Here is a 26,693-nt window from a genome sequence, read left to right on the forward strand (position 1 = left end):
CCACGGAGTACTAAAGCTGAAGTCTACAGGTAGAAAGAATATTGGATTTGGAAGTCAGGCGGCCTGGATTACTATCTCAGTACTCCTTTACCTAGGACAAATCTAGGCCTCTTTATCTGTAGAGGACTAGACTAGGTACCTAAGGTTTCTTCTGATTCTAAATACAAAAATGCCCTTCCCCTATACTCCGTTTTGAACACTCTCCAGAGGTTGGTGCTGGGATTTGATTTTGAAGGCTGAAGGAAAAATCCGGGTGAGGTGTGAGGCTGGGGAAGGAACACTAGGCACTCCTGAAACTGTCTTAATTAAATGGATACAAAGAGAAACTTGCTCATTCTCTGCTTTGTAGTTACCAGCACCAAATGTGATTCTCTGAACATGGTTTACAAAATAAAGATTTATCCAAGAACTATATACTATAAGAAAAATCAGGACACTGGAGGTAGTGTTTTCCTTTAGGTAAGCTGTATACAATGTAGTTTATTCTGTTAGATGGATCTTCTGTGCATTACTGCAATAGACATTTGTCAGGCCTTTTATTTATTTAGCAGCTGCTTCAGGAGGGAAAGTGCTTTGAACTAGAGTTTAGGTAACCTAAATTCAAAGCTGTAAACTAGGAAAACCAGAGTTTTGATTTTAATGTGATTAGCAAGGTCTGTGTTTGGGAACAGTTTGCCTGGGGAGTCAGGATTGGAGATGAGGGTCAGCAGAGAAGTGCTGGGTGTTTAAAAGAAATAGGGAACTATAAAAGGCAGGAGGATGGGGAAAGGCTTTTCAAACTTCTTGGACTTAAGAATTTAAGTCCAAGTCCTTAAGACTTAAGGATTAAATTGAGAGTTAACAATTTTTAAAAAGGGATTCAGTTTAAAGCTATTTGTACTCCCAATTTGAATCCATTAAGAAAAAAGCAAAACAAATTAAAAAAAACAAAACACCTCACTGGGTCATCTCTTAAGCTACCATACCTTTATCTGAGAAAAAAAGAAGTGTTTCAAAATACACATACTACAATATTCTTTACATTCAGGTTTATGCTAGTTACGTAAAGCAAAACAGCCACTTTTTTTCCTGATACTGTGAATCTGAGTGTTATATACCTGCTCCCTGTTACATTCCCATAATAGCTGACATTTAAAGTAACACTTTTATGGTTTACAAAGTGCTTTACATAATAATGTAATCTCACTGGATCCTGTGAAATAGGCCCTACAGGTATTATCCTGATTTTACAGATGAAGACATGAGGTTCAAAGGTTAAGGCCCTCGCCCAAATTACACGAGGTAGGATGGGAACTAAGGTGTCTCCTGATTCCACATTCAGTGCTACATTAAGTTCTCATCTCAATTCAGGCACTCAGTATGAACATATCCACCCCTTTAGTACCTAAACCATGTTGACACTCTATCCATTTCAACATGCTTTCCAACAGGAGGTAGCTTTTGTGATGGCATTCCAACCAGTCCATTCCATACACCAAAAATCAACAGTCCTATCTTTTATTATCTTTGGGAAATCCGAGTAAGCCAAGGCAAAAGCAAAAGTATGTAAGAGACTTTAAAAAAAATGTCATTTAGACATATTGGAAATTGAGTTGGTTTTCACTTAAATTCTGGGTTATATATACCTGGCTACCTAAAGGCCCACAGAAAAGCTTAAATCCCTAATTTTAGTCTACAGTTTCATTCACAAAACTTCTCTACTTAAATTTAAACTTCAAAAATAACTAAAACTTTCCTGAAACTTTAGAAAACATGCTCATCCAAGAAACTGTCTTGTCAGGCTTACTAGGATCATAGGAGCTTGGTAGCTTTACCAATAACTTTTTGGGAAGGGAGAGTTCAATATTTGCCTAGACATTATATAATAAACTATTTAAGAACCACCTTTGCCAAGCTCTTTATGAGTTTCTATATACATAATGCTCTGTGATTTAATTTGTCACAACCCTATGGCAAAGTAAGTTTTTTGTTTGGTCCAGGCCTGAAATTTTTTCCATGTAAGGAACTCCCCATCTGGAAATTCTCTCCACCAATCTGTTTAGCCAAGTAGACTAATTAATAGCTTTAGAGATAGATTGGATAGTTAGAGGTTAAATGACTTGCCTGAATGTCACAGCTAGTATGTACAAGAGGTAGGATTTGAATACAGGTCTTCCTGACTCCAAAGCCAGTCTTCCATACACTCAGACTGCTTTTGGGTAGATAGTACAAGTGTTATTATTTCATTTGACAGATGAAAAAAACTGTGGCTCTAATTGATTAAGCAACTCACCAAAAGAAGTGCTAGGTACACAATGAGGAACAAATTGCTTAACGACAATCATTACCATTTCAAGCTGGAAGCTGATTTTAAAGGAAAGGCAGTATTTTGGTAACATTATTGTTTAACGCTTGGAAGACAGTATGATTTCAACTGCAAGTGCCTAACCCAAGAATCTTAAAGAATTTATAGGGGTCAATTAGATGTCTTTTGTCTTTGTGTCTTCAACACCAACCATACAGTCTCCCTGGGCTCAAAACTGTCATTTTAAGTCCTTAATGCTTAAAAAAAAAAAACAAACAACCTGAAAACCCAATTCTCCCCCCCTTCATAACATTTATTTCATCTAAATCTTGAAAGCATAATATATGCGACATGAAAAAAAAATCTTCAGCATGGAATTTCACCTGTTCTTGAATGTCTTGAACAAAATGTTAATGTACATTCTTTTTCTGGGTTACATGTGAGAGCTGCAAACTAATGGCAACCATTTTTCATTTGTGAAGTTTTGTTATCACACTGATGTTTTATGTGTTATAAGAGCTTCAGAATGTAAAGGAAAACACATCTCATCTGTATGAGCTTCCTAGAGTGTTGTCAAATGTAATACTGTCAATTCCATTCAGTGCCAAAAAGACCTCAGGAGACTAGATAGATTGTAAATGTATTTTTATTATGTAGCAACAATCAAAATATATATGTACTACTGATTTCTTCAAATATTAAATGGTAACTCAATAAAATTTGTCCACTTTGATGTATTCTTGTACTACTTTGGAATCTGCAAAGATCCTGACCTAAAGAAACAGAAGTAATTGCACAACAGAGACCCAAAGGTGTTACAGTGCTGCTCTTGGACTGCAAATGATGCCAGATGTCTTCCATTTAACCAAATACACCTTCGGCAGTCAACTGATTGTGAGCGTTAGAAACAATAGACGAATATACACTGAAAGTATCACTAATGGTTTTCTGCTGTTTTTTATTTGAATACAACAGTATCCAACATAGCTGCTAAACACTGGACAATATTTGAGGTCATAAGAACATCCACGTGTTCTTCCAAATGACGCTTTGGGTCCTAAAAGCAAAATAAAAGGAAAAAAAAGGATATTAGCAGGAGAGAAAAGTAGAATTATTTTGGTACATTTACATTTCAGTAATTGGTAATAATGCAAATGGAAAAATTGAGATAAACTGTGTTACACATATAATTTTCTACAACTCATAACTTCAAGTCATACTATTTATTGTGTTTAATTCCATTTCCAAGACAGCAGATTAGTTTATATCATCACTGTTAATTACATTCTTCCAGAATTTGGTTTTGAAATGTACAATAACGAATTCTATATACTCTTTGTTCATTTGGAAAAAAAGGACTTCTCTGTTACACACATGTAAATGAGCAAATCTTTTAAGAATAATATACAAAAGATATATGCCTAAAAATCCAGCATCATTTTAATAAACCTTGTTCAATATGCTTTGTTTTGACTGATGCGGAAAAGAGATTTTTGTATTAAAATTTACAGCTTGAAGTTGAGAGAATCTAAATACTAATTTTAGCAATTTCATACATAAGAAGTCTTGATAAGGCCATTTGGCTAAATTTTGCCGCTAGAAAAAAAATGATTAAACTAGGATGGGAGAATTTTTCTTTTTTTGGCATTTTTATAAAGGCTAAGAGAATTAAAGCAAAAACCATTATGTTTCTGTTCAAATGCAGTTTGCAACTGAATATAAAAAGCTCTGAAAGAGATGGTGTGTAATGGATACAATAAAGAAATCTTTAATTAAAACAATGCTAATAGGTGTTACAGTAATACCCAAGACTCTCAACTTTATACAGGTGGAATAATCACTTGGCTATGCCTTCAAAAGCTGTTTGTTCAAGATCCTGAGGTCATTCATACCACTTAATTCTCACAAAATGCAGCCAGCAATTTCAAACAGATAAACCACAATACAGTATATTGTTCAATATCTCTGGAGAGAATTAAAGCATAAAAAGTGATGCAGAAAGACAGACTTGCAAAAGAAACAGAATAGAAGTTTGGGTTTTAGGTTTTTCTTTTCTTTTCTTTTTTGCCTCATGGAGAAGAGGCCAAAACTGAAATACTAAGATCTTTTGGATGATCCTTATGAGCATAAAAAGTGCCAATTTTTCTCATTTCACTTATTTTAATTAGCTACTTCCTTTTCCCACTAAATGGAAAAGAAAACCCAATATTAATAGATCAAGTAAAAAGAAGTTACAAAGTATTTATCAGTGAAAACAATAGAAAGAGAAAAATGCCCTCAAATACTAAAAGTACTTTATATCCTATAGCAAAAATAATTGCTAAGTACTATGGAAAATTATCTACAAGCCACAGATAAGAATTCCTAACCCCACAAAAACTAGTAAATATATTTGAGGTATACCAGAAACTTAAAAACAGAATTACATACCATATATGTAGCAAAACACAATACGACATATAACCAACATATACAGAAAACAGGAGGCATAAGAAAAGCTTATTTGATTATGTTTCCCACTATTTTTTTTAAGGATAAAAGAATATCTAGGGCATAAGAGGATCTTCATTTATTACATTTAAAGGTGAACTTTGCCCTTAGTGTTTTACTAGGATAACTGGCTCTAAACTGGTAACATCCTCTCCCCAGTCATCTACACTACATTCTTGTGGCAGCTGGGTATTTCTTAGAGATTTCCCATCCAAGAATGGTCCTGGCCCAAACCTACATAGCTTGTGAGATGTGATGGGATCACAGCATATGGTAGGATGGCTGAAAGCAAAGACAGCTTAGTGTCTTGCATCTGAAATAGCGGGATTCTGCCAACATCAGCAATATGATAACCATGTTCCATGGAATGGAAAAAAAAAAGTAATCAATGTTCTTTAAAAAACAGTCTCATTAATCTGGAAAGTCTCCTAATAGGTGAGATTGTTATTTTTCCCTTGCCCCAATGATGGGTAATAAAATGTCTATTTCCCTTAGGTAAAACCCAAGACTATCTACTTCTGAAAAACAATGACATATTCTTAAGTATCTCAATCCTGTCTCCCCCCACCCCTGTTTTGGGGTAACAGAGCATAAGTAACCATTTAAATCGGTATGTATGTGATTTTATTTCAGTTACCACACAAATGGTAACTGAATGATCAACAGATGTTTAAAAAGCAACTTGGATTATTAGTTTAGAGCCAAAATTTCTTTTAATACTTTAAAAATTTATTCTTTTATTAACTAATTTAAACAAAACCACTATCTTAAAGGTAAGTGAATCATTTGGTATTTAACTTTTTAAAAGATAAGAAATACAGAAATAGCATCAAATACCCCTGAAAATGAACTTCCTGTTTCCTCAATCCAAAAAACATTTATCAAGTACCTATTGTGTGTAGAGGCTTGGGGGAGAAGTTTACATAGGACACAATCTCTGCCCATAGGGAGCTTAAAATCTAGTAAGGAGAAAACTACAATAAGATATGATAAGTGTTAAAGACTTAGAAAAAAAAAGTTATATTTGATGGCCAAGGCAGAAGGTCCTTACCAATTAAGGGAATCAGGAAGATCTTCAGAGAAGAGATTCAAGTTGGGATTTAAAGGCTCAGGAGGAATTTAACAGGAAGTACAGTGACTGTTGGCTGGACTGGGGTCAGGGAGAAGAGCACTTACACTTGTTTGAAGCAGAATAAACAGAGGAATGATAGGAAACAAAAGTTGGAAAGGTCATGAATGTAGGTCAAAGAAAAATAAAGCAGTGGACAGAAAGAGGCAAAGAAAGTTCCCGGTACAGACCCCAAAATACGGTTGGACAGTTCACAAAGCCTGCTACCGTATAACGTGGTCCATCTCACCTGCTTGCCAACGTTCTTTATTGCCAGCTGTTCAGGTGTCATCTTATCTTCTTCTTCTACCGCCTGTAAATGAAAGGTCAAGGTCAGCATTTTTACTTTTGTTTACTTTTTGCACAGCATAAAAAAAAAATCATCAAATAAACAATAATAACCTTCATTCATAGGATTCAAAGAACTGCATTTTAGTGATACGCTTTTGTTAATCTTCGCAACTTCGTTACTATCAATTTGAAGACTTAAGAGACATATTAAAAAGTATGCAAAATCATATTGTCACCATTAAAAATCAAATGCTTTGAGAGTCAAGAAACTGCTAATGATCTATTTTTAAAGATTAGATAGCCTATAATATGGGTGACACTCAATGGCATTTGAAGGAAGTATTGGTTGTATTCTACCAGTGTATTAGATGAACTTTAATGGGCTGTTCCTTCCAGCTCTGTGATTCATTCATAGAACTGAAAACAAATGGGAACAAAGCAATAACTTGGAAAGGAAAGGGAAATCCTTCACAATACTGGTGACCACAGAAATGGAGACAAAAGGAACATGGTACAGATACACAAATGCAAGGTACCTATTGTGTATTTCAAATTGATCGTCTTAGTGCCAAATTTCCTCACATTTAGGAAGTTCAATCCATCTTCAAATGTTTTCCATAAATTGAGAAGTTTGGCCACATTTCACACATTCTTAATGGTTTTATAAACAGAGAACTTGAAAATGAGCAAGGATGGCAAGTGCATAAATTTATAAATGGATAAGCTACCTAGAGAATTTGCCCCAGCAGAATCATCCCCAAAAGAAAGGATGATAGATTAAGGATTGTATCTACTAATTATTAGATTATATTTCTTTAACAACACACATTAAAAAAAAAACATTATGACTCATAAAAAATGAGCAAAGAAAAAATAGCAATTAATAACACTTCCCCAATTGGGAATCCCTAGGGTAGTAAGTATGTTCATTTTCAAGGTTGGATGTCATTCCTATTATTTCCAGATAGTATAAATTTGATTTTTAACTGGAAACTCCCTTCTCCATGTACCCTAGGTGTTATGCGGATTTCCTTGTTAAGTCATATTAATAATGTTGTGAATCTCAGCTGGGTTTGGCTTACATGTATATATTGGTTATACTAAGAGTAATTAAATGGCTAAGACTCTGACATACAAATTTACTTTTAAAAAAAACCCAATGACATTATATACTTTCCTCCATGAATGTGAAGCCAGGCTTCAAATCTCATCTGAAGGACAGTATCTAACACGTTGTACTCTATGTTCATTCAATAATGAAAATGCCAATAACAGTGCTTAGTATAATATTTGAAGAAGACAATAATTGTGGAATTTGGCTCAATCCACTAATCCATTAACAAAATAGCTATTAAGAAATTATTTCTTAGCACTATACATATTTCCAGGTAATCTAAGTAGGTGCAGGTGAACAAGCCCTAGCTCATAAAGTGACTAAAACTGTTTATACTCTGTAGCTACCTTATAAATTACTTCCCCCCCCCCATTTCCAATAATCCCCCTGGAGAGAGAAAGAAATGCTCACAAACTCCTTGTTAAATGCAGATGGCAAAAAGTACTCCCAGCCATAGCTGCCATCTGGGAATTGAGGAGCAGCTGTACATTTAGGCATATACCAAGGTTGCAAACCTTCATGGCAAAAGGGTAAGTATATTCCGTTCAGTAGTAAGGGAGGCCAAACTTACCCACCAAAAGCCCTAAACATTTCTTTCATCTACTTGCATTACCTCTATTTGTATAGCTTAAGACCAGACCATTTTGTCTTTGCTCATATTCCTAGTCTGGCCAGTCACCAGAAAAATTCAGAAATGGTAGCAGTAGAATTAAATGAAATTCAGGCACAGGCAGTGTCCTCACTAGGGAACTTCTGTGTTTATGGCAACTTCTATGATTTGGCGTCAAATTTTGCTTTTGCATTCATGTTCATCGGTTTACTCAACCAACAAAAAGCACTGAAAATGTTTGTGGCTATTCACACTAGAAACGTTTATAACAGTTTATCAACAAAGACCCCCAGATGGCTATCCCATCGTGCACTGTCTGCACAGTTCTTGAAAATTCTTGGAACAAGGTCTGATGCATGATCATAATCCCCCTAAAAGTCTCCCCTGTCTTAAAAAGCTTTCACTCAACCCCTAAACCTCTAATATCATTCCACCTTTTTTCTTTTTCTTCTTTAGGCACCTGTGGCTTCAATTCTTATCATTTTAGTAAAACTACTCTTGTGGAATCTCCTCCAGGTCAAATCCATTGTGTTCTTTTTAGTTCTCACTTTATTTCACCTCTTCAAAACAACTAACCATCTGGTTTCCCTGTGATATTCCATAAGCTCAGTTTCCTCTGAAATAATGTGTTATTCTTAATGTCTCTCTCCCCACTCTTCCCATTCTTCTTTCCCTGTACCCATTAACTATAAAACATCCCACAAGGCTCAGTCCTGGGCACTTTTTTCTGCTCTTCCCCCTACAAGCTGCCATTTAAACATATAACTCCAACCACTACTATGTATGGGGTTACATCTCCTACATCTCATTAACAACTAATATGTGACATGTCAAAAACAACCCTAACATCATCACCTCTCCAGTCACTTCTTCCCAATTTCCCATTACTGACAATGAAGCAATTACTTCTCATTTCCTCAGGTTGGCTTATAAGGATGCTTCTAAGTGTCAAGCAAATAGAAACATATCTGAACCACAACTCAAATATGAATGTTCTAATTCAAAGTCTCTTCTTTCTTTATTATATACCACAATGCACTTGACACCTCAGAAGTATAACATCGAGAACACGGTGCCAAGAATTCTACAAGAATGATAAAAGGAAGGGCTGTGGAATTAGTAAATAAGGAGATAACTAGTGGTTTTTAAGAGTATTTATGAGGAATGGTGGTGAAACTCAGACTGCAGAGGTTTAGGGAGTAAGAAGGGATTAAAGGAAGCAGAGGTAGAAGTTGTAGGACCCTTGTTTGAGAAGTTTTATGGGGAAAAGGTAGCTAGAGGACTGAGAAGGAATTCTTTACTTAAAGATGGGGCAACCTCTGCAAGTTTGAAGGCATAGAGGAAAGAGTCTGAGAATTGAGAAAAAAGGTAGTGGAGAGAAAATGGATTAGTTGCAGGAGTGGGCAACCTGTGGCCTCGAGGCCACATGTGGCCTTCTAGGGCCTCAGGTGCAGCCTTTGGACTGAGTCCAAGCTTTACAGAACAAATCTTTTTATTAAAGGGATTTGTTCTGTGAAGTTTGGATTCAGTCAAAAGACCTCACTTGAAGACCTTGAGGGCCACATGTGGTCTCGAGGCCCCAGGTTCCCCAACCCTGGATCAGTGTGAAAACAAAACCCTTCAGAAGACAGGAAGAGGTGAGACTAAAGGCACAGGTACTGCCTTTAGGTAGAGGAAGAGTCTCCTTTGAGACTAGAGGAAAAACAAATACAGTATTACAGTCCAATACAGGCCATACTTTTTCTTATGACCTCCCCCTCCCCCATTGTGTAAAACTTACATGTAGCCTATAATTGCACTTTTAGTACCACAAATAGTACTTAAGCTTTCCTGGTTTCCCCAGAAGTAGCAGAAGCAGTATCAGCGTTTTCCCTCTGGCCCACACACCTGCTGGAGAAACCTGCCATGAATGTTCCTACTGTTACAAAACGAGGGAACCTAAATGGATGACTTTAGCAAGAATCTTCCTGAAGTCATATTTAATGATGTCATCCCTGTGGTCTAAAACCTAGAGCAACTCCTAAAAGCTTTTTACAGTGAGTTTAAACTCCTTACTATGTACTCATGACCCATGAATCAACTGGCCTGAATGACTTTCTAGATCAAGGTATCTTATCTATTTAAGAGTCACAGAGTCAATAAACATTTTCAAAGCACCTACTAAGTTCCAGACACCGTGCTAAGTGCTAGGGATATAAAAAAAGGTATAAGATAGTCCCTGCCCTCAAAGAGCTCATAATCTAATAGTGGAGGCAAAACATATAAAAAGAAAGTGAAAAACTAGGGAGGAGGGGAAGGAGAACTCAGATTGGGGGTATGAAGAGGTCATACAGCTGGGAAGGGAAATGATCTGAGGAGGTGTGAGTTTTGAGTTGATTTCATCTCGCAGAAAGATGAGTTTCTGCAGATGATGAAAACCAGAAAAGCAGGTGGGTGGGAAATGATGAGAGAAAATTCCCTAGGTGCCATCCTTAAATGAGGAGGATCAGGGTCCCCGCTGTCTAACTTTCCACCTCTCTAACCAGAGGGAAGGAAGGACCCAAGGGACAGGGAGCGCTGAGGACATGTGAGTCTCAGAGTTGATTTCATCTTTCAGAATGCTAAATTTCTGGAGATGATGAAGTCAGGAAAAAAACAGCTGGCTGGAAAATGATACTTTTGTGTCAACAACCCCTTTGGCAGTCTGGCGAAACTATGGATCCTTTTCTCAGAAAATGTTTGTAATTTATTTCAAAACAAAATATCTGATATAAATGTTTATATTTTATATTATCCATTGTAAATGGATAATATAAAATACAAATTAAAAAATTAAAAAAAATTAGGATTACAAAGGAAACCAATTATATTGAAATACAGTTATTGAAATAGTAACAATTCTGAGAACATGGTCCCTCTAAGATCTCCCCCAAGAAGCCTGAGGACCCCAGGCTAAGAATCCCTGGTTTAAATTAATTTCTTGTTTAGCAACGGTTTCAATTCTTCAAGTATTATTCATTTTTTACAGATAAGGAAACCGATGCACAGAGGTGGGAAAACCCAGACCTCTGGACATCATGACATTTCCACCATACCAAGCAAGCTTGACTTCTCTTGCCAAAAATGTCTCTTCACTTGCATCTTTCCTCTTGAAGAAAAATATATTTCTACTATTTTGTGTCTTCATGTACCTTTCCTCCCTCAAAATCTTTGTACCATTTCTTTGTAATAAGAAAAGAGTTGAAAATCACATGGTAAATTAGATTAGTGTAGAAAACCAATATGAGCCCAAAATGAAAAATATTCCTAATATTTCTACAAGAATGGATTTCTTCCCTTAAATTCTAAGGGTAATTTTGGTTTTATGTTACCCATTCCTTGAATAAAGCAGACTAGTGATCTCTTAATTAAATGACTTAAAATAACTTCAACCATCAGAATTGAGTATTTTTATTTTTTAATAATGCTTTTTGTTTCTTAATATTACATGAGTCATCCTTTGTAACAAAGATTAAAAAGAAAAAAAGCAGTTCTACAAAACCAGTCAAACACATTCACTTGGTATTGGATGTTAACTACTATTTTACCATTTACATACTGCCCCCACCCATACTTTGCCTAGTTTTCAAAATCAGGCCTGAAATGTCATGCGAGTCCTGAATATAAACCTTTCCTTGAATATAAAATATAACAGTAAAATGAGATCAATTTGAATGGAAAATATTTAAAATGGAAATATGGTATTAGATATTAGATATCTATCAAGAGACCAGATCTAATTAATAACTAACTATCCATTCTACTTAAGAGGAATGGCTTAGAAAATAATTTAAAGAACTATTAACTTCAATTAACTTCTTTTGTTTTTTTTGTTTTTGTGTTTGTTTTTTAGGCAATTGGAGTTAAGTGACTTGCCCAGGGTCACACAGGTAGTAATTGTCAAGTGTTTGGTCTGAGGCTGGATTTGAACTCAGGTCCTCCTGACTTTAGGGCCGGTGCTCTAACCACTGCACCACCTAGCTACCCCATTCAATTAACTTCTTCAGTAAGGTTTTGTGAAGAAATCATTCTATATTTGTATCTTAAAATGGTTGCATTTTAGCAATCGAGAAAAACCAGTACATTAAGTACTGGTTCAGTGAGAGATTATATTTCATCTGGAGATCAACTTATTCAAGTTTGGAGAGGTTCCTCACCTGGCTCAAAGTGATAGATATTTTTGCCCACAGAAATTCATCAAGACTGTTGACTAAATTGTAGAAGGATGGTAACTGACATCAGAGTAGGACAATATCTTCACTGATAGAAAATCATAAGTTTGTGAAGTACTGAAAATGTAATTTAAAAAGTTAAGTTCTCATATAGTCTTAAGATTTTAATAACATCAAACTCATTTAAGTCACAAAGTAATTTACTGTAAAGCTACAGTGGACATATCAGTTGATAACAACCAATAGTATGTCGATGCATCAGAAGAAACCTGAGGAAGTGACTTCAAACAGAAGGGGGAAAAAAAGGAAGAACAGGTTAAGTTTTAGAAACTAGTAGTGAGAAAACTATTGGAGGGAGAGAAGGGAGAGAGGGAGAGAGAAAGAGAGAGAGAGAGAGGGAGACGGAGAGAGAGAGGGGGAGAGAGAGAGGGAGGGGGAGAGAGGGGGGGAGAGGGAGAGAGGGGGAGAGAGGGAGAGAGAGGGAAAGAGAGAGGGAGAGCGCCACATCATGATGTGACTATTTCTTTTAAAAACATTAGCCAGAAGTTAAGATGGAAGACAGAAAACAGGCTAAGATGATGATTTAAAGTCTTGTCTTTTTATTAAGTTGGAAATAATCATATTTCTCCTGTTAGAGAGATTAAAAGTTTAAAAAGTTGGGGAAAAGGGCTATCTACAAGAGCTCTTGATACCAAGCAGAAGCCTGATGTACAGATGCTACCAATATTCTGAAGAGATTTGCCTCTTAAGGGTGATTCAGGGATTCTATTCTTCTTAAATTAAAGGGAAGGTTAGAGTTATATTAAAAACTTTGAATTCCATGAGAAGACAAGAGTATTATCTTCCAATAATCAAGGGGATGCCAAGTAGAAATGGGATTAGCCTTGTTCTATTTGGCATTGGAGGGAAGAAATGGGAAAAATACAGGAAAGGAGTAAAAGAAAAGATTTTAGCCTGATGTAAGGAAAAACTTCCTTAGCAATCAGAGCTCAAACGATGAGTAAGATGCCTCTGAATAGAAAAGGTTCCATTCATTACAAAGCTTCCGGAAGAGGCTACATGAGTTCCTGTGGATAATGTTCTAGAGGTGATTCTCATTCAGGTAAAGACTGGATTAGATAACATCTGAAGTCCTTTCCAAGCCTGAAATTCTGAGAAAACCTAACTAGGGGGACAAGCCATATACATGAATGGTAATACAATGTGGTATACAAGTGACAAACTAGTACTACAGATAGTAAGTACACTAGGAGTTCTAGAGAGAAGCAAGGATGGGCTCAGGAAGGTGGGATTTAAATGAGGGCTTAAAGAATTTACAGAGGCAGAGAGGAATGGGAAAACAACATGTGTTAAAGTGACCAAATCCTTGGGAAACTTATCTGTTCTGATCATGAGATCACAGCTTAGAAACCACACTGAACACCACTCTAACCCTCATTACCTGTCATTTGGCTTGCTGTAATAGCCTGCTTCCAGTCTTTCCCCTCCCTAATCCAATCTCCATACAACTACCAAAATGTTCTTAAGGCATGGGATCTGCTGTCACAGTCTTGTTCAAAAGTCTTTAGTGGTCCCCCTATGGATTCTAAGACTCAAATTCCGTCTTTGTGCAATGTGGCTCTCATCTACCTTTTCAAAATTATTTATACTATTCCTCTTGATGAACTCTATGTTTTAAACAAAATGGATTGTTACCTGTTCCTTGAACATTTTGATCCCTATATTCATGTTTTCTAGAAACACACCCACATGCCTCTCTAATCCACTCTTTCCAAATCTCTCTTAGAATGTGTCTTTCTTCAAAGCTCAGCTGAGATTCCACATTCTTTGAGAAGCCTTCATTCCCTGACTCTTCAGTTTATTAATTCTTTAACTTTTGCAACCTACTGTGTTGATATACATGTTCTATCCCTCATACTACAAGGTAAAAGCTGAAAAGCAGGAGATGTCTTTTGTCTTTGTGTCTTCAACATTAACTGTAGGGCCTTCCAACATAGCATGCATTTCATGTTGGTGGAGTAGAATCAAATTGTTTTTATATTAAAATATTTTAGCAGGTATCTAATTCAATAAGTTAAATGTTATTTAAACTAGATGATGAAAACCTTTAATTCCTATATACTTTAAAACTCATTGATTGAGTATTTAAGTGGTAGCAAAAATGTCATTTAAACAGAAATTTTGTCATTTAATATGTGGCTTTTGTGGTAGCCTAGAGGTAGTCATGTGTTCTAAATTAATATACTATATTAATATTAATAAATCAATATGCTAATACTATATACTATATGCGTGACCTTGGGCAGGTCACATAATCTTTCTGGGTCTCAGTTTCGTAATAAGATACATGAGGAGGTTGGCCTATACGACCTCTGAAGTCCCTTCTAGCTCTGAATCTGTGACCCTCTTTTTCTTTTTTTAAGCAACTTATTCTTCTGGCATTCAAACAGGCTAATATTTCCACATGAAAAGATGAATTGTTCTTAAATCTCAAGATCTACAGGATTCCAAGGTTAAGCAAGCAGACAAAGAAGGGGGTAGGGAAATACTTCCTACTCATGGATCCTCATGCTCTCCACCTTTGTTCCTCCACCACCCACAGAAGTAATGCTCTTTTGCAGTTCATTTTTCCACCTGCACACTCATTTACAAATTTTGCAATCAAAATACTAAAATAAGACACAAAAATAGCAGATGCATCCTGGCATGAATAAATTAGGTGAGTTAGAATAGCAGGAATGTGGGTGTTTCAGTTCAAGAATTAAGGAGATAACCAAATGAATAAAAGTGAAATTCAAGATTTCCGAAATTGTTCTTTCTTTGCTGAATTCTAGAGTTGAAATTGATTACCTAGTACTTATTTCCTCAAATGTTCTAATCTCTATGTACTATATATGAGACAGCAGATAATCATATGGCTTAAAAACTCAAAATCATTAGGTATAATAAGCATTTATCAATTGCCTATTCTGTACCAGGCACTGGGAATATAAAGATAAAAAAGAAATAGTGCCTGTCCTCATCAGAAGAAATAATATGCTTAAATGTAAGTATATGCAAAATACACAGAAAACAAATAAAAGTTTTTGGGAATGGGGGAGTGGAGAGGGGAGCTGTAGCAGCTGAGGGCACCAACAGCAACTGGTGGGATCAGAAAAGGCCTCATGGACACACACACTGATCTTTGAAGGAAACTTGGGATTTTAAAAGGAAGAGATGAAGGAGTGCATTCTAGGTATGTGGTACAGACTGTACAAAGACATGGAGAAGGGAGATAAAAATGTTTCAATGAACAGCAAGGAAGAATGCATTGATTTGTTTCTGCATTTCAAGTACTCTTAAAAAAATTACATTCTCACTCAATCATGAAGGAAACTTAAGAGTCCAAATCTGGACATGGTGAGAAGAGCACTGTGACCACAACAATGTAAAGGAACACAAAACTAAAGGATTTTAGAACACTATTAACAAAATATCTAATTTTGACTTTAGGGGAGTATCTCCTTTTTTGGTAGAGAAGTGGTAGACTCAGGTGAGCAGATGGTGTTAGTCATAACACTGCCTTATAACCTAATAAATGTATGGTAATTAAAAAAACCCTTTAAGAAAAAGTAGGCTAATAACCTAAAATATGCTAAATATTTTGTTTCCTTTTCCATAATCTCCACAGCATCAGACTTTAAACTAGAAAGATTCAGCATCTCGACCCTAGCACGACTGCGGATTTCTCAGCAGGAGGGCTCAGTACTTGCCCTTCAAAATCAAGCTAACTCTGCTGGAATTTAGTTTCCAATGACTTGTCAATTTTAGTTTAAAACTTGAATCCTTGAATGTCCACAAAGGGCAGTACATTTGCTGTAATACCTAGATGAATTTTACATACACTGAATCCCAGTTCATTTTACTTCAATATTATATCCTCAATGTAAAGTAGAATATATCATACCTTACAGTATTATGTTTTTCAATCATCACCTGAAATATGTTCCCAATACTTCAGATATTTTCCTAATACAAAAACATATTCTCACATATACATTTTTTAAGCAAAAGAGAAGCAAAGAAGATTTCATAAAACAAATGATACATTTCAGCTGACTGAAACATTTATAAGGCCAAATAATAACTGTTAGAATAGTTTCAGCAAGATTTGCTTATTTCACTTTTCAAAAGAGCATTGTTACTTTATTGGCTTAAAAATCCTATAAATGACCATGTATCAAGAAAGAAGTTTATGGAAAAAACTTAGATGTCAATGTATTAGTTGTTGCTTCACTATCCTTATCTTTAAAAGTAATGTCATTTTAGAGAAAAAACTTCAAATTTGAAGTTACTTTACTAGTAGATAGCAGAAAAGGCAATTTTATTTCAAAAATTTAAATAATTATTAGAAACAATTACCTTATTGTAATTCTTAGCTAATTCCAACATCTCCTTTACTACAGATTCATTGAGTTTACAATGTTCACTGTAGTCTTGAAGTGTCAAACCTTCCATCCAACTCTTCTTATGCAAATTTAGCAACATCTGAAAAACAGTCATTACAATTACCTGCATCAACAATTTCATTTCCTTATCATGAATGAAATCAAAATTAAAGAGAACAAGCTTAATGCATGTATAAATATGCCTATTTCTAAGATTAAGTTTATTGAATGTTCTCAACTATAAGAGTTAGACTAGATGGCCCCTAAGATCTCTTCCAGCTTTAGAGCTACAATCTCAGAAGTTTATAGACTCATTTCAAAATATGCCTTATTTAAGGAACGAGCCTAGAATATATTACACAATCTAATTTCCAAATGCAAAGAAAAAGAGTCATTACCACAAATGGTATAGCAGAAAAAGCTCTGAACCCATTTTCAGCTATTTTTCAAAGACTCCTAAAATTCATAACTTTTAGAGACTATTTGGCATAAAATTTTCACCCTTCTAACACAAATATAAAAATTGAGACTGGGTCTGTGGTTTCAATGATGTAGGGAACTCCCAGAAATGCAGGCCAGTGTGTTTTCTCTGCAAACTTAAGAGGGCTGTTTAGAATCTCTTGTTAATGTTCATGAAACCCAATTTGGTACTATTAGTAGCTACATATGCAGTGAAGCTCTCCTTGAATGAAATGGCTGTAGGACACTGGTTCTGCCCTTCTTCTCTAGTCCTTCAAAGATATTGTCCAGACAGTCCATGGTAGACTGATTAAACCCTGACAGCTTCCCCAGGGCAAGAGGTGAGAGGTGGATTCTCTACCACTTATGGAGCTTTAAAAAATCTCTGTCACAGGAAAAGAATATTATTATTATGTCTCAGAGTTAGAGGATTAAGTCTGGGGTTTAGTATATATGGTTGGGCAAGACTGGAAACATGGCTTGTGCTGCTGAATGGAGTAGTTAAGATAATAAACAACATTAATTTAAAAAAAAACAAGCCATTTTTTTAAATCCAAAGATTATGGTATAAGATATCCCCCAAGTTGGATGGAATTTGAAAGTCACTTATTTGCATATTTCCAAAAGGGTGAATGTTAACTAACACGCAGAAAAAACATTTGTACTTTTGGATGAATTTTCCATCTTTTATTTGAATGTTCAGCTATCCCACATTTCTTATGTACAAAACTGTGTATAGACTACTTGAAAAAAGTGCCCTCAAAAGATATATTTATCTCTACACTATCACCCTCTTAAAAAATGGGAAAAAAAGTAGAAAAAGAAATTGAATTTCTATGGCCCTCCTTCACGTAAGTCTGGGAGATAGGGTTGTCTCTCTTCCTAGGCACTTTTGGAGGTGACAAATGCATACCTAAAGCTCACTTACCAAAAAACAAAACAAAACAAAAATACAGATGGACATGCAGATGAATATTTATATAGCTTTCATTGATGCACTGTTTATTAGCCTACAAAGCAATAATACTGGACATAGATTCTAGAATTCAAATAGTAATATTAAACAAGAGACAGAATTTCACATTTAATTGAGGTGAGGTAGGAAAAAAAGCTATATTCTAAATATTTGAAAATAAACAGCAAAATCCTAATCTATCCCAAGATGTTAAGAAATTTTCAAGAAAACAAATCTAGAAATTTGGAGAATGGTAACTCTGAATATGAGGGCCATTACCATAATTACTTTCTTTTTTTCTCCCTCTTCCTCCCTTTCCCCACCCTAGGTCCTTTATCTTGCACAGATGTGTCCATGCGCACTTGTGGACCTGAACCCACTACTGGATCAGCGTAGGAGCTCTGACCTGCTTGCTGACTTGGGTAAGGCTACTCCCTACCCTCACCATTCACCAAACTGATGCCACACTTAGTATGGACACCTGACTGGCTTAACCCACTGCAGCTCAGGACACTTAGGCTTAAGTAATCTGCCAGCCTCAGCCTCCTCAGGAATAGAGATTACAAGTATGTGGCATAATGCCTGACTTAATAATTTTTCAGCCTTCTTCAAATTTATTTTTTATTCTTTACGCAGGGTTACAATGGCACACTTGCAACAAGTTTTAAAAAAAATCACAATCCATTCAATGTATTTTCTCCAAACTTGGAGGAAATTAAATCCATATTAGTTAACTATTTAGCTACAAATTACAGAAGAGAAGCTAGAAAAATTATACAACTTTATAGGGTAACAAAAATTTAATCAGCAAATCACAAAGCTGAGAAAAGGAAAGGTTTTTATAATCTGTCAAAATAAACATTACATTGGAATTATTTTTATTAGCCACTTCTCTCTGCTTTAGCATCTAGTGATTAGTCTTAATTAAACCTGCCTTATGAAGGAGAACATGTAACCTATTCCAAAGGAGCCTTTCCTTTACTGTGTTCTACAATGCAACAGGAATATGACACAGAAGAAAATACAGAGACAATGATAAATGAAGAAAGATGACAAATTAAAATTCAAATCACAGTGTTGCAACATGCCGTAAGAGTTGAAATAGGTTTTTTTTCCCCTCTCTCTAAAACAAAAATTAAAACTTACCTTCTGTTCTAGCTCATTCTTTCTATAGTTGATAGTAATGGAGTAATAATGTCTGTTCAGTCCATGAATTAAAGCCTGCAAAAATCAAATGATTAGAAAAGTGGGCAATTTAAACTTTTTAACTTATGATTTATTAACATCTACTGTAGGTTCTATAATACTATGTACGTGTCAACTATTACATTTACGATCCATTGTAAAGGTGTGTTTTTCTGAATTATGACTCAGGATTAAGAGAATTAGTTCTAGCAACAAACTTATAAAATTAAGAGAGGTTCACTCTATAAGTTGCTATGTGCTTAAAAAGCATATTACAGAATAGCTCAGACTCACCTGAGCTGCTGGCTGACTGGCTCAAGGATAATCACGTAAACAAAAATTGCTAGATCTGCTGTTGTATAATTCAGCTAGTTCTCTGACTTGGCTACTATCAAAAGCCAAAACCAAAAAGCCCAACATCTAATTCCTTCATTATATTTTCATGCCTTTCCACTGCCCGGTATGCACTCCCTCCTTACCACCAACTCTTGGTATCCCAAATTTCTTTCAAGATTCATCTTAAGCCCCATGTCCTACAAGAAGCCTTTCCCTAAAACTATCTTGAATCTATTTTGTGTAAACCTATATACAAGGTATCCTTATGCCCTGTACATAAATGTTGCCTCACCTACCTAGACAGTAAGGTTCCTGATAGCAGGGAATGTCTGTGTATCCCCAGTCCCTAACACACTGATTAGCACATAGTAGTCACTTGCTGATTGATGGACTATATTTCTACCCACATCCCTGATTGGGGTTTTTATCCTTAAGCTCTGGTGGATTTAAATAGTCCTATATACCCACAGCTTACAAATAGAAACTTGAAGATGATGTTGCATACTAGTTTTTCAGTTACAAATTTCATCACCACTGGTTTTTAACCTCCCAAGTAAATAGCTATAGTGGATAATGAAACCCATTTAAAATGTGTTGAATTGAATATAAGATGATGTGTAGTTTGATACTCAACTTGTGTCTCAAAGGATTTCTGCTACTAAATTGTTTTTAAATTTAAAGGAACTGTCTCCTTATGTATGAGTGTGTAGAGATTAAATAATAAAAGTTCCTGATCAGTGATAGGAATATATTGAGTAAATTTCATGCCAAGAAAAGCCACTCCCACACAGACCCAAGAATTGACATTAATTTCAAGTATTAGCTGTAGCCAGTATAAAGAACCACTAGACATTTGGTCCCTAGAAAAGGATTACATTGCCAAAACATATATATTTTGGCCAAAAGGCAGTGGCAAAACTACCACAAGCAGTAAGGCAAAATATTATCAAACCATGTGCCAAGGAATCATTTCTGTCATCTAATTTGTTCTGAAGTAAATGTACCTCAATTTAAACTAAACGAGGTTGAAGGTGGGATGGAGAGAAAGGGAACACAGTATAAAACTGGACAGTGCAGAGTGTAGAAGAACATAAACTCCCTGAGGGAAGACTAAGTTTGTATTTTTGTCTTTGTCTTCTCAGGGCCTAGAACATGATATACACTTGTTGGATTGAATTAATTTTCAAATAAGGAAAAATGCTGAATATATCAAAGTTAAGAGAAAAAAAAAGCCACAGAGGAGTAGAAAAATATCAACATAGGCTTCCTAAAGAATAAATTCAAATTTAATCTACTTCACATGTGATGAAACCACAAACACTTGCTGCCACTTGGTGGGGACGTACTCTAAATGCAGACAGTTTTTTCTGGAGTTTGAATCTGCAAACCTAATTATGTAATAGTAAAACAGCAAAGATCATAGTAAAAAAAAGTTATAAATATGATATTTTTCTTGACAATCAAATATGGCTGATGTTTTGTGTTCTGCTTCACAAACTTTTTTAAGCGTCTATGAAAATACAGGTTGTCAGTCCCTAGACTATAGGCTGAATTCCAAATTCAACTGTTAAGCTAGCTGTTTAGAATTCAGAAAATGTTTTGTCATTGAAATTATCAAGAGTGGTTATAGTCATAGGCCACATAAGTCCATTTAACCTACAACATATCCAAATTATGGAATAAATAATATTCTAATTACCCTCGATGGAGTCTTTTGAAAAATTTATTCTCAGTTCCAATTCAGTAATTACTTGTTTTACTGACATCTTGAATTCTTTGTTTACCTTTCTTTTCTATGCAGGGTACAGGCCTTTGCAAGACAGCACTGGTCTGAGATGTTATTTGGGGAATTTGGGGGTGAAAAAATTGGCAAATTCCCAACAATTCCTCTATCAGTTCTTCATAGCATGGGTTTACTATTTTGTTTCAAGTGAGTTCAAGAACATATGGAACTCATACTAAAAAGTAAAAGACATTCTAAAAAAGGGAGAAATAAGTGATATTTTAGTTATTGTTATTTTGATTTCTCTATCTCTGGACCAAAAATTCAACTCAGGTGACATGAAAAATGGTCAAGTAAGTAAAATGCTCTGAACAGAGTAGGTACGTAATGCTAATGAATAACAGTGATTAAGGCAGATGGGTACTGTCAGGGATAGAGTTGACAAGGAAGAATGGTGAGTGCTTCAGAGGTAAGTAATAAAGATCACATGGTAGCAGTATAGACTGTAGCCATGTGGTCTTTAGTATCACCAGATGGGATGACATTGTGCACCACTTCCGTTCATGTGTCCAACTTTGTAAAGCAAAGTACAGTGGACTCATATCCAAATGGCTTAGGATTGGAACTTATTTTGGATGATGGAAAATTTCAGATAAATGAGGAGACCCAAGCATATGGAAAATCAAATCCACTGGGGCTGCCAGAATGAAGAATTCAATAAATATTATTCTGCTTCTCTATATAGCCTTTGCTAAGGGAAAGCAAGAAATAGACCCTAATTTGAATTGCCAATTGTAATCTGAACTTTTTGAAGGCAAAAAAAAAAAAAGGCATTATGTAAAAGGCTTGATTGAGTTAAATTAAAATAACCTCAAATGTAAATTTCCCTGCCCCTCATTACTCTAGGCTTTTAAAAAAAACTAAAAATATTTTGCTAACAGTACATATTTAAGCTGCTTTTTGGTGATGTTTCATTATTGTGGGTAGTGGGGAGGTTTTTCAGGAAACAACGTTGTAAAACTTAACAATACAGAGCTATTCTTAGGATCAGAAAATATTTTAAAAACACTCTACATCTCCATGAGGTAGAGAACCCAACCTCATTTACTCTAAGAGTATTCTTTAAAAATGAAATTTCTCATAGTAGTTTTTATGATGAAAAACCTAAAAAAAGGTTTTGATATCGATTATATTTCAGGAAGATCCTATGAATTTCAATATTTCATAGGCATGCTACAGGTCAGATCATGTCTTCTGTGTATATGATGATATATCAGGATGACAGAAAAACTTTAATACAGTATCATTTTTATTCCCTGACAATGTCATTATATAGGGCTTCTATGGACACAAAACCAATTTGGGTCTAAGTGAGACAAAGGCACACAGATTCTTTTGAAACATGTTATCTTTAGTTTGAAATGATTATGGTTGTTTAATCATTTCAATATATTTGTTATAAACAAGTTTTAAAGGTATCATTAATTGCTGTAGCAGGGGCTGGTGTCCCACAGGAGGTATTCCCATTTTGAGTGAAAAGTTACTATAACTTGTCATACCAGAACAGAAAGGGTTATCAATGTGCCAACCTACTTTTAAAAAGCTGCTGACCCTTATATTACATATTCTGATGAATGCTTTAAAACTCCATCAGGGAATATTACTGCTTACTTTGGATTCTTTCTTGGTTCCTTTCTTTATAGGTGAGTCTAAAATAAGTAAGGAAAGGTTTTAAGGTACAGGGTTTGTTCTATTACTTTTTTGGCTTTGTCTCATTTAAGTATTTTAATATTTTGAAAGTGTCTTAAAACTGTAAAACACCCAGATAGATGTTATTCTGATGGGCACTACATAAACTGTGAAATAAATATATTTACAGATTTTAATTTGAAGAAAACCAATCTGCAAAATCAAAGAAACAGCAATAATAATGTACGTAAACTACACACAACTCCCTGTAAGTTTAGTCTGGTTAATACTTCATAAGGAAATCTGAGAATTTCACCAAATATCTTAAAAGTTAGCACCAAAAAACCAAATGTTTGTAACCTGGGTTATAAGAAAAAATAGTCCATTAATAACATTTAGACTTAAAATTCATTTCATGTTAAAAAAGTGACAATTTAATTTAAAAGATGAACTATGCAACAGGTGGCTGTTGACATGCAATTAGTAAACTTCTGGCAGAATTATACGATGCTGTAATCACAACGATCTTAAATTGTGAGATGTTACTTAACCTTTTGCAAAAAATAATGAAGCAGTATGATGCTATGGGGGTTTACATGGAAGGTCATTATTACAGGCTAAAAAGGTCCTGTAATATATTCTCTTGAAACATGCATGTATGGGCTTGTCTGTACCCAATCAAAAACACTAGTAGGCTATTTCATACTCATTATACTTTGCAGTTTTCACTTATAAAAATCAAAAGCAACACAATTTGGCTCTTTAATTCAGCATATGTTTCACTTTTATCACGACTTTTTTGTTAAGTGACTGGTATAGAATTAGGTAAATAAAAATGTAAAATAATAAAAGTTTGATAAAGACTTAACTATGTTTAACAATCAAAGCCACAAATCCCCAGACAGTTATCTGATAGTACTAGGGAGAGGAGGGAGAGTTGTAATGGCTACTATATTGTCTTTGTTCTGTATGCTCTATTTAACTACATACACTACTATTTCTCTGCTTTTAATTAATCTTCAGAGAAGCAATTAGCGCTATGGTCACAAATATTCATGCATTTAAAGGCACATTTAAAATAATTTTTGTAGGCAATAAAGGTCTGTGTAAAAACAATGAAGCATGAGAATGATTCAAAGAAAACATTAATCACTCAAGAGGATACTTAGTGTCTGAACATGAACATTTCATCACTTACAGCAATGAAAAATGTCACACTTGATAACCCAACTACAGGCTCCAACTTTTAAAAACATTTTTATGTATTTACTTTTTGGAGTTGTTGGGTTTTTTTGTTGGTGTTGCTGTTGTTTTAAAGTCAAGTAAAGTTAAAAGGGAAAAAAATTCCAGGAATATTAATAATATCTGAGACTTCCTTTCACTGTTATCTCATTTTTTACTTACTGGCGCTTCTTTGACTGATGCTGCAGGGGTCCCTTGATTTTCGGCAATAGATGGCAACAGCTTAAAAATGAAGTGCAATCCACCCAAAACTATGTCTAACAACATCACGAACATGTAAAGTCAGAAAATATTCACCAGGGTTAAGATGCTTTAAGCATGTTCCTAAAAGGGATGCTTTACTATTCAAAAGGATCTTTGTTTAATTATTCAAATCCCCATTTAACAACTACCTTCCAAAGAACTCTAAAGATTAATTGCATGCCAATTAGAATGACATATTAGGTTTTAAAATTACTAACCTGATACGGTCTGGTACTATAAATCAGTGTTTAGCACATTATCAAATAGAGGCATTACCTGGATAGATGGCTTGTTTAAGTGACCCAGATTTGAAGTTGTTTGTCTGGGTTCATGTCCCAAGACCATCATATTAGCATTGATCAATCTGAAGGCATCAATAACAACCTGTAAAAACAAGGTGTCAGGTCAATTCTTTTTAGAGACTGCAAGTGATGATTCCAAGCAACAGTGGACAAGGCATGATCAACTTGCATCTGTTTTTGGCTTATTTCCAGAAAATCATTTAATTATAATATTAATAAAAAAGAACCTCCTGCTGACTGTGCCATCAGCACACCACCCTCTATCTTGTAATGTAAGGTGACACCAATTATTACAATTTTCATGAGCTTCATGTGAGGAAAAATATTAATTTTGCATCCTTGTTAGGGCAATACGTCATTGCTAAGCTTCTATTCATAGAGCCTCCATTGGTGTGCATATGTTTTGTCACCTAAATTTTACCTCATCCAAATGAATGACAAAGAGAGACCTAAAACTGAAAGTGAGCACAAGGTAAGGGACCACAGCTAAGGCCCAGGCCTGTCACATCAATTATACCACCACAATACTTGAAATGACAACAAAATTATAGCCAGCAAGGAACTTGCCTCCTGTATTCTCTGCTAGTCAGATGCCTTTTACTCCTTGTGACTATAGAAGAGTTTGAATATCAACTGATGGGTTGTTAAAAGTCTATGCCAGTGTCATGAGAGTAAGTAAGAAACAATGTAAGAAGACCAAGGTCATTTGTGATTTAAGGGGCACAGTATATAAATGATAACCATATTCCAGGATCACTGCAAAACAGAAACAAAAACAAAAACCCAGGGCCAACTTCTTTCTGCTAAATTTAGTCAATGTATTTTTGGATAAAAGGCTTTGAATTCTTACACAACACAATTTCACCTCTTTCAGAGCTCTTTGTTGATGTAAGACTTAACAACGTATCATCTTATTATCTTGTACTTAACACTAACTTCTGTTTATTATCACTAAAGCACTACATAAAGCTTTAAATGGTATAAAGTTATGATCCTCTGGTATCTTGAAAAGAAAAATGCTTTTGTATAGAAAACATTTTTTTTCATTTAAAACAGATTTTCCTTTAAAATGTAAGCTATTGTCATAATCTAAGGTAAAACAAGGAATAAAAATGAGAATAAAGTTATCTTAACTTGAAAATAAAATTAATTGAAAAGGGGAGTCTAAATAAGGATTATGCAAGTATATTAGATATTAGAGAAGATAGTTTGAAGGAAAGAAAAAAAAACCACACCTTCTAAAAGACTGCCATGAAAGAAATATGTATTCAAGAGAGACAGCTGTTAACAGACTAAAATGTCATGAGAAATAGAGCATTTCAAGGCTTTTATACTACCTTGGCCAGTTAGTAAATTCATTTCTAACTTAATTTTAAATTTTAGCACTTAAGAATTTTGTTATGTTACCCTTAATTTCTGCATTGAAATTGGTTATCTATGTACCACAGAAAGTTCAATAATTTAACATTATTTCATGAAGAAAACTTCATACAGTTTTTAAACTCCTCTTTATTTCCTTCCATATATTATATGGCCTGGCTGAATACGCTTGTGCCTTTTGAATCCATTTATTAATTTTATCATTAAAGCCAATTTTTTCATTCACAAAGTGAAAAAAAACACCAACACCATCTCCTGAAAGTCTATTTATTCCTGGTGGTACATTTTTATCAGATGGTCTAACTTTTAAATGCATGCTCACAATGAATTATTTGGTTAAAAAAGCAAGAGAGGTAAAAAGGAAACGATCTGTAATCTTATATTTGTTTTTTTGGGGGGAGGGGGGAAATAAAACATTTATCACAAGAAAATAAGAAATGATTCTTAATTTTACTTAAATTTACTAGCCACTTTATCAAACTTTAAAATAATGATTACTTATATAGAGATGAAATTTTAAATGACTAATCTTAACTACCAATGGTAATATAACAAAACATCATTATCTTGGTTTAATTATATCTCCTAATGTAACTATTAATTTTTATTACTGGTATTGAGAGTTGGTCAAGATTTAGCATTTTGGACTTTGCAGCACTACCCTA

General features: G+C 34.8%; 1 protein-coding gene across 1 annotated transcript in view; it reads right to left on the bottom strand.

Moving 5' to 3' along the window:
- Positions 1 to 3,216: 3,216 nt before the first annotated feature.
- The window catches only part of PSMD14 (proteasome 26S subunit, non-ATPase 14), a 101,673-nt gene continuing 78,196 nt past the window's right edge, over positions 3,217 to 26,693 (bottom strand). The window contains 5 exon segments of the mRNA XM_027866046.1: positions 3,217 to 3,341; positions 6,133 to 6,195; positions 16,489 to 16,614; positions 19,075 to 19,149; positions 24,623 to 24,730. Coding sequence (XP_027721847.1) covers positions 3,243 to 3,341; positions 6,133 to 6,195; positions 16,489 to 16,614; positions 19,075 to 19,149; positions 24,623 to 24,730 — 471 coding nt within the window. The 3' untranslated portion in view covers positions 3,217 to 3,242.

This window comes from Vombatus ursinus, unplaced genomic scaffold (genome assembly GCF_900497805.2).
Source record: "Vombatus ursinus unplaced genomic scaffold, bare-nosed wombat genome assembly UNPS02014779.1, whole genome shotgun sequence".
NCBI classification, from domain to species: domain Eukaryota; kingdom Metazoa; phylum Chordata; class Mammalia; order Diprotodontia; family Vombatidae; genus Vombatus; species Vombatus ursinus.